The 9777-nt window shown below is 44.8% G+C and overlaps 1 protein-coding gene across 1 annotated transcript; it reads right to left on the bottom strand.

Moving 5' to 3' along the window:
* Nucleotides 1–1177: 1177 nt before the first annotated feature.
* On the bottom strand, nucleotides 1178–7171 carry LOC138760984 (complement component C1q receptor-like). Its single transcript, XM_069932399.1, has one exon. The coding sequence runs from the start codon at nucleotides 6971–6973 to the stop codon at nucleotides 5204–5206; it is 1770 nt and encodes a 589-aa protein (XP_069788500.1). The 5' UTR covers nucleotides 6974–7171; the 3' UTR covers nucleotides 1178–5203.
* Nucleotides 7172–9777: the final 2606 nt, after the last annotated feature.

Consider the following 9777-nt stretch of genomic DNA (forward strand, 5'->3'; position numbering starts at 1 on the left):
CACGGTAGCCCCTTTCACACTTGCAAATAGTCCCAAGAATTAGTGGCCAATTGGCCTTTCAAGTGTCCAATGTGAAAGAAAAATCTTCTCAATGCCGGTGTCAAATGATGTCATCTCACGCCGAGGATTGACGGCCTTGATCCCTAGTACAATCCCCGGCATTTTCAGCCACTGCCATTGCAATCAGGCATGCAGAATGGCAATTGCATTGAGGGATTGAAATGACCCAAGTTTTTGCATGAGTGCAGGAACGTGAAGGAAGAAAAGAGTAAAATGATGGTATAAACTTTGTCGCGGGAAAGTCGCAGCATGAGAGAGAGAGAGAGAGAGAGAGAGAGAGAGTGGAAATAAATAGCAATAGCAGGCAAGTTTTAAACAGTGTTGAAAAGTTGGTAGCACTAAGGCACACAATTTATAAAGACAGTGGGGAAAAAAATGGCAGACCTGACTTCCCAGAATGCCATGCAGCAGAAAAACCCCTCCATGAGTGCTCTATGCATTGAGCCATGCACACAACCCTTGGAAGAATGATCCTTCATCACTTTTTCCCATGGTATTTATAAATTGTACATGACAGTGTGACCAACTTTCCCACGCTGTATAAAATTGTACACAATAGCGCTACCAACTTTTCCCACACTGTTTAAAAATTGTCCACTATTGCTAATTATTGCTAGCACTTTCCCATGGTCCCTTATAAAGGTTTGTATGGGTCAACATATCAACAACAGGGGCTGATGGGCTCATACTGTGCCATACATAAAGCTTAATTATTTTAAAACTAGGTATAATTAATTTTGTTCAAATTTAAGATTTAGGACAGGTTCACCATCACTCAATGTATCATGACATCACCAGTAGAAGGTAGAAGAGTTTTAACCCCACAGATGGCTCTTTCCAAGTGTGAAAGTGTTGTGTCCCAGTTAGGAGTGGTCAAGTGTGAAAAGCCAACCCCCCCCCCCCCATTCCTATCCCAGGACACTGAATGACTGATTTAGTGGGACACAAGTGTGAAAGGGGCTATATTCAACTCTCACTCAATAACACACTACACTTTTCCAGTGAACTCCTCAAAAACTGCTCCAAGTGGGTATGTAACTTTTTGTAATATCAGCCTTAATTTTTTTGTTTGATTATTTACATTTCTCCTCTGAAATGAATGTAGAACATAAGATAATAACATATCAAAAAAAAGTTTATTTAATGAAAATATTCCAGCAATGTATCAAGGCAAACTGCAGCTTTATTATTTCCAGAATCACCAACAACCCATTTGAGAACATTCACAATTTGCTAACTCAGAATGTTCCCAACTATGTCCGCATGCTGTGGCATCATATCCCATTCCTCCTGATTATTTTCCATCCATCAGCATTACTTGACAAAATATAATAGATAAACATCTTTCCCCAAATTGAGTCAAGACAATGCTTAAGGTGGAGTGCACTTGTAATTGCAAAAGGTACATTTTTTTTTCTTGTTGCCCTTCAAGAGACATGATTTCTCATAAAGCAGAGGTCCATATTTTTTTCAGCGACGAGTACTGTTTCCCTCTCCGTTCTTGTTGAAGTGGTTTTTGAGAAGCCAGGATGACTTGCTACTGCTTCACTTTGGTGCTCAGGTGGGGAGATATTAAGCTCCATTTTGCTCATCAATGCAGTGAGGTTGGAAGCAGTTGGAGTAAATAAGAAAGGCATTTATTTTTAGAAAAAGGATCAAAACATTGGAAACATGGATAGAGATGGGAGAATGGGGGAAAATGGTGATTCATTTACCATTAAGCAATCTCTGTCCCCTGCCCATTCTGAAAACTATATACAATGATGTCCAAGCTTTTCTCAAGTATTCAGTTTAATATCAGTGGTAAAATGGCAAGTCGGAATGAATGAGTACATTTGACCTGGCCACCAAAAGTTCCTGTGGCTACCAATCTGAAGGGATAGTCAGGAAATATTGCCCTTGTTCAGATTAAATAGATTGTGTACCTGATTATGGGTAGAAGAAGACTATTTAGATATCACATTTTATCCAGCAGTGTTTAATTGCATTTTAAGCTATTCAGCAAGATGTCTATACAATAGACATTTATGAAGTTTGCATTATATAGATACTCCAAGCATGGAAACAAGCTGTTCAGTCCAACTCATCCATGCTGACCAAGAGGTTTATCAACACTAATCCCATTTGCCTTTTTTTTGGCCTATAAACTTCTAAACCTTTCCTATCCATGCACCTGCTCAAATGTCTTTTAACCATTGTACCTGCCTTTGCCACACTTCTGACAGCTTGATCCACATATTCTCCAGCCTCTATCTGAAAAACATGTCCCTCTGTTCCCCTTTACATCTTTCTCCTCTCTCACCTTATGTCTATACCCTCTGGCTTAAGATTTCCTTTCACCAGAAAAAAATAAGCCTGTGGCACTCTACCCTATCTATGGTTACCATATAACCATTTATGGAGCGGAAACAGACCCAATTTTATAAAATTCTGTAGGATCATCCTTCAAACTCCTTAGATCCAGAGAAAACAGTGCCAGCCAATCCAAACTCTCCTTATACCTCACATCATCCAGTGAAGCTGAGAAACATACACTGTTAAAAAAATGTATCTATAACAGCCTGTCCCACATCGGACTTGTCAGCCACAAACGAGCCTGCAGCTGACATGGACTTTTACCCCCTCCATAAATCTTCGTCCGCGAAGCCAAGCCAAAGAAGATAACAGCTATGGCACACTTTCATTTCTGAGTTAGGAGGCTATGGCATTTATCCTATTCCAGATATGCAAGAGAAAAGTCCAAGCTGAAATTCTAATTCAGAAGTGTTGAGTTCTTGAAAGTGTGATCATTTTCTGAGTCAATATATTGAGGCCCAGTTTGCTCTCACAGGTCAGTAAAAGAATCACGGGGCAATGCTAAAAATGCTGAAGAAACTCAGCAGGTCACTCAGCATCCACAGAAAGTTAAAGGCAGTCGACATTTTGGGCCTGAGCCCTTCAGAAGAAAACCATGGTACTATTTTGAAAAGCTGATATGTCACCCCTGGTGCTCTGCCCAAAATTAATCTTTCAATCAATTTTAAAGGTGTACAACAATTTTCCAGATCATTATCATCTAGCTCCACCTGCACTCTGCCTGAGGGTCCAAGCTAGAACTATTTTCATTCCCATATAGACATGTCTGCGCTCAGCTTTATCCATTGTTGGGGTGAGGCCAGATGTATACTTGAGGGACAACACATTCCTCCTGGCCAGCCTTAAACCCAAGGGTACATTTTTTTCTAATTTTAGGTCACCCTCCCACCTCAATCTGGTTCCTGTGTTTCCTTCTCTTCTTTACCTATGTCTGGTTTTATTTCTTATTTTCACCCCTCCCTCATGTTTCTCCCTCTATCTATCTATCTACCTCTCATATCTGTCCAATATGCCCCTTTCCCCTTCACATAATTAATGTCACCCCTTCTCCCTTAAAATGCCCTGACCCAAAATGTTCACCAACCATTTCTACCCCTGGAGGCTGCCTCAGTCCCTCATTGTTTACTCTAAATTCCAACATTTACACATCCTGCATTGTTCTTTTCCACATTATCATCTAGTTATTTATCAGAGCATGATCAGTGCAAACTAATAGCTATATTTCAAAATTACAACAGTGGCCACATGTCATAAGTTTCTGTGATCCACAAATCAGGAAAGGTAACTGAAAAATCTAATTGTTAGAATGTTTTAATCAATAAAATATAATAATTTGCACAGTTAATTAACATATTTTAAATTGAGGACAAATATCTCTCAGTATTCTAAATGTCCATTTGGACTTCTTAAAAACTTATATTCCATCTCCATCACATCTGTTCTAGTTTAATACACTTGTTGAAATAATTTTTGTATATATTTCCTCATCAAATTTAAAAGTTTTCCAAGACTCAATGAATATGGCCAGGCAACAAAGGTGTCCAAAATAGGATTAGTGTAAATGAATGTCTGACAGTCAATATGGATTCTGCACTGAAGGGCCTGTATCTACACTCTGTGACCCAATGTCTCTAATGACCTCCCCGTTCAGGTCAACATTTTAAGGAAGTGATATTTCATCTCATTTTCTACTTAGTCTGCAAAGATTAATAAGCATCCGTTTTATTTGAGTTCCTGGTTATGCATTTGCTGATACATTAATCAGTTACATATTTTAACCATCTTTCAGTGTAGTTGACCATTTGCTGATATAAGCCTTTTTTAAAAACAAAACTTAAATAACTGTTCTGGTTTGTAACATATCAAGATTTTGGTCCCATCAAAACTGAGTAGAAAGTTTTGAGCCAATGCCATTTTCAGGACAAATATTCCAGAAGCGGAATATCATCCTCGGGGGAGGCATATCTACATTCACACAGTGATCTGATAGCAAATTAAATAAATTATTGCTGGTTTGAAAGATGCAGAATGATCAGAGTTATGAAAGGGTTGTGAAAGTTAAAATGATTTGGGATTCATTTGCAACAGCTGTAAGGTCTCCTTTACTATTCATAAGATTCACCCCCAGCGTTGCTTAAATAGGGTTCAAACAATTATTGAGGGCTCCTTCCATCCAGTACACATTATCTTTGAACTATTACTACCAAGACGGCCAGCCTGGGAAAACAGCTTCTTTTCGCAGGCTATAAGTCCTGAACGGTGTCCTGCCACAGAGTAAATTATCCCAAAATATCTGTTCTACGTTTAGTGTGATTATTATGTGCATATGTGGTCCGAACATACGCTGCTTCGTCTAATGGTATATACACAGTAATGACAATAAATGGGAGCCGAATTTGGGCTGTATGCACTTTCTACCCGTGTCTTCATAGATTCCTTCCAAGCCTCCCCCCCCCCCCCAAAAAAAAACAACTTTTATGAGGGATTCTGATTTAGTCCCAATCCCGCGCCGACAATAGCCAAATCCATTATCCGAATCCTTTGCTACTGAGCAGGATTCCCTTAACAGCAATGGATGTTAATTGCCTGCTGTAATCTGTAACAGGAGAATGGGGATATGGGAATAACACTATAAACTGGATGGGTTAAATCCACGTCCATAATCTTTCATCTGCTTTTATTTCAGATTGCCAGCATCTGCGTTTTAATTTTGCTCCTCGTCTATTATTTCTGAAGATACGTTAGAGTGTGAAAGCTTTGAGTTGGATGGCTGGTTCATGTCTTTCGCTTACACTTCAGTTTGGCTCGCTTCAATCTCAATGTAGTTATCGCTTGAACGGTTGCATTTGATGTGAGAAGCTCTGAACGGGGATTGCCGCGCCGCTTGCACCCAGTTGTAGTAATCACCAACGTGGCCGGACTTCTCTCTGGTCGACCGGTATCGGAAGTATAGGATGAGACCCACCACACAGAGGACGAGCAGCAGCACGGCCACGGAACCCAGCGCGCATACCAGTAGCCACGACGTGCCCGGGTTTTGAGCTGCGGTGGGCGAAGGAACGGAGGTCCAGGTCGCGGCACCGTTCTCCACCGCCGCACTCGCCTCGGTGGCTGGGTCAGGCTGAGCGAGAATCCCTGAAGAGGCAATGGAAGTGGTTGAATCAGCCGCATGGACCACCAGTGCGCGGGAGGTGGTGGGGCCCCAGGTTGCAGCCGGAGCGGCCGAGGGCTCGGCTGTGGTAGTCAATCCTGTTGGGACGCAACTCACTTGATCCTCCCCGAGCGCGTAGCCTTCGCTGCAGGAGCACTCAAAGCTCCCCTCGGTGTTGATGCATGACCCCTCACAGGGCTGCGAGGAGCACTCGTTGAGATCGACGCAGGACTGATCCGCGTCCCGGAGCCGATAACCCGCTCTGCAGTGGCACCTGTACGACCCGTCCGTGTTCTGGCAGATGTGGTCACAGGGATGGCCGGAACATGTATCCAGGTCTCGGCACTGGTCCCTAATCAATCCGTAGCCCTCGGGGCAATCGCAGCGAAAGCTTCCCAGAGTGTTGATGCATCCCTGGCAGGGTCTGTGCGCGCATTCGTCCGTGTCCACGCAGCTGCTGCCATTCTGCGCCAGTTGGTAACCCACGGGGCAGAGGCACTCGAAACCCTGCGATCGGCTGACACACTTGTACTGGCACGGGTGACCCCGGCAGTGATCGAGCGACTCGCAGGAGTGCTGGTCCTTACCCAGTTCGTACCCAGGACCGCACTGACACTTGTATCCCCCTCCTCGGGCCCTGACACAGATCTGGGCGCAGCCCCCGTTTTCAAGGTCGCAGCCCGAAGGAGGGGTGCAAAAGGGCCCATCCGAGGACCAGCCGTACCGCCCTGGGACCTGCTCCACGCACAGAAGATAGCTGGACTCGGGCGAATCCCTGCTGCCGCAGGACACCACTGCAAGAGATCCGAAGGGGACGAGAGCCAAGGAGGAACTCACTGTGTTAAAGGGGGTAGTGTAGGTGATCGATCCTGGGCCACTGAGGTCGATGTTCGGGCACATGCCTTTAAAGTTGAACTTGCAAATGTAACCGTCCACCCCGCGGCCACAGACACCGTCCAACCACTTGTAGTTGTCGCCTCCCGGGCTGGAGGTGGAGATGATGTGGACGCATCTGTGTGCGGTGCAGGTCCCCTGGGGCTCACGGGCCCAGTTGGAGTAGGTGGTCTCTTCTCCTCCCGACGTCCAGCCGAAGCCTCTCAGCGGTTTGTGCCGTTGGTAGCAATATCTCGGGGGCAGCTGGAGCCCCAGCCAAAACTTCCTCTTCGTGTTTGGCCGCAGGCCGCCGAGGAACCCAGAGAGCAGCCCGTGGACGAGGAGAGCTTCCCCCGCGTTTTTCGCAGTGGCCAGATTACCCCCGTTGGTCTTGCACCTCTCCAAGGCTTGGTGAAAGGGCTTTTTGTCCAGGTGCGCTGTGTAACAGGCCTCGCTTCCGCACACGGTGTGAGCCGGCAGCGACGGACCACCTGCCACCGCTGAGAACAATCCCTGCACCAGGAGCAGTAGCATCCTTTCGGGCAGAATCGGAGGGGGCGCAGGTGGCTCGTTCCAGCAAATGTGGCCAAAAGTCACGGAGAGGACGGAGCGGTGTACTTCCAGGCCCCCCTTTTGGTCTCGACCCACTGGTTCCCTTCGTCGCTGGGCTGCGATTATCCCACGGTTCCAGGACAGAAACCCAACGGAAGCGGCGAGGGAGTCATTTGAGGATTATAAAGTCAACATTCCTTCAACATTCCAAGAAGATGAATTTCAGAGATTAAGCGCCGCTCTCCATCAGAGCCCATCACACTCCTCCCCGCTGTTCATCGATTTGACATCAAGCATTTGACTTATTGTGCCTCCCGCTTGCCCCATATTCAGAGTTAATTTGGTTGTAATGCCCCGGTGTGCACAGGAGACCCAGACATTCCATCACCAACAATGTCATGTAATGCAGTTGGTCGTGGGGAATTAAAGCAAACCATATGGCCGTGGGGACGGCAGCTTTCGGAAAGTTGGACCCCCTCCTCCGCCCTCACTCATTCTTCCTTCTCCTGCGATCCTTATCGCCGAGGTCGTGGGAATGATACATTTTAAATCAGACGGAGCCAAAGCAGCTGTACTCACTATATTTAACGGCCAGCCCTTCCTTCGAAAGGCAACTCGTCTTTTATTTTGCAAAGTAGATTTTAGCCTACACATTATTTCTTGAGCTAAGCGTGCCTTCACAACCAGGAAAAATGTGTTGTTTTTAAAATAAAACTTTTGGTTTTTGCAAAAGATTTAATAGTCTAATGATATGCACGCATTCCCAGAGGATGCGAAATTCCGCACTGAGCGATGGTATGAGGCCTCAAATTAGATGTTGAATTATTACTGTTCCATCCAAAATAAAACCAGATGCACTTTGTGGGCCACAGTTTAATATAATTGATGGGGTTCTCTCGTTTATTTACAGGGCTAGGTTAAAAACTACCCGAACGGGAAACCAAAGGTTCACAGTCTGTAAAATGTGGTTTCAGTGTTGTTTATTGCCTTAAAACACACAAGGGCTTCTTCTGATTGATGCAGAGTTCCAAAATATATATTTTCCCACAAACTGCTGAGAGTATATAATGGGAAAATCTTGGTTTATTTACTCCTGAGAGTGAACACAAACATGGGAATCACTGAAAGGGTGAATTATATTGCCCCAAAGAGCTTTCAATTTGACCTTGATGGAATTGAGCTACAACAAATTAGGTGGGGTTTTGTTTTGGAATGGAAGATTTAAAAAGCAAAACTGTTCATAACATTAAATGCAAATCAGGTAGTAAGTCTCCACATGCACATCTAAAAAATAACAAAAGAAATGAGCTAGGATTCGCCAGTAGTTGAGGCCGCATCTGTGGGAAGAAATACACAGTTGATGATTCCAAACTGGGAAGGAGAGGAAAGAATATCCATGGGAACCAACAGGCAGTCCATGTTTTGCGCCCAAAGGGCCTTCTGCCTATTGCTTCCCATGGATGTTGTATTACCTGCTGAGTTCCTCCAGTGCTTTTGTGCAATGATCCAGTTCTCTAGCATCTTCAGACTTATTGTTTAACCTTGTTAAACTTCTGGCAGGGTGTTGAAGTGAGGATGTCAGTGATCGAGTAAAACAGGCTATCACAGCTGCTGGTCCAGACTTCTCATTTGCACTGACCAAGAGTAAGGAAGCCATTCAGCCTGTTGGGTCTCTCTCTATTCACTGAACAGCTTCCTCAGTTTGGGGCCCCAAATGGTAGTGAGGGAGGGACTTACCCCTGTGACCACAGAACCTCCCTCACCATCACTCGGGGCCACAAACAGACCCTCCAAATGAAGCAACACTTCACTTGTAAATCTTCAGGGGTCATTTTCTGCATCTGGCACTCACGTTGTGGTCTTCTCTACATCAGAGAGACTGTGCGCAGGCTGGGCGATCACTTAGTTGAGCACTCTGTCCACCACAATAGTATGGATCTCCCACTGGCCAATGATTTCGATTTCCCAGCCCATTCCCTTGTTGACATGGCTGTCTGTGGTCTCATGCACTGCCATACTGAGAGTATAAATTGTAGGAACAACACCTCATCTTTCATTTGTGAACCCTCCAATCCTCCAACTGGCATTAATGTTGACTTCTCATGTCCCCTTTCTTCCTCTGTCCCCTTTCCCCCAGCTCTGTCTGTCTCTCTCTCTCTTCCCCTTTCCCTCTGCCTCCTTTCTCAGAGCCAAAATCAATTCCTACTTTTTCTCTTATCATATCCAATTAACACCTTTTGACTGTTGGTCTGAACTCCTCCTCCTGTCATTATTCAGATGCCTTCCTGTCTTTTGCTTAAACCTTGAGTAAGGGCTCAGCTGTGAAATGTCAGAAATATATCTTTTCCTCCTATGGACACTGTGAGACCTGGTGAGTTCCTCCCTTATTTGTGTGTGTTTTGACTCTCTATATATTTTCTAATCCCCATCGAATCTAAGAGAGATGCAGTTCAGAAACTGAGTTTGGTTTCTTATTCAACCCATTGAGACTACACTGACCATCAACTACTGTTACATCAATTCTATGTTAATTCAGTTACACACAAAGGCAATTTACAGTGGCTAACCCTCATGCCTTTGAGATGTGGGTGGAAACCCAACCACACAGAAGAAACCCACATGGCAGCAACCCTCCCCACATAGGCAGCACCTGAGGTAAGAGATGAGCCTGTATGTTTCTGGCCCTATGCTATGCTCTGGTGCTGCTCATATGCTACATTGTTCCAACACAATGGATTGGCAGTTTGGTTCATTACATTTGATAAACATAGAAATGTGAAGTGGAT

This window comes from Narcine bancroftii, chromosome 4 (genome assembly GCF_036971445.1).
Source record: "Narcine bancroftii isolate sNarBan1 chromosome 4, sNarBan1.hap1, whole genome shotgun sequence".
NCBI lineage: Eukaryota > Metazoa > Chordata > Chondrichthyes > Torpediniformes > Narcinidae > Narcine > Narcine bancroftii.

Excerpts from the sequence above, each read along its gene's own strand:
- LOC138760984 (XM_069932399.1), bottom strand. The coding sequence starts at position 6,973 with ATGCTACTGCTCCTGGTGCAGGGATTGTTCTCAGCGGTGGCAGGTGGT.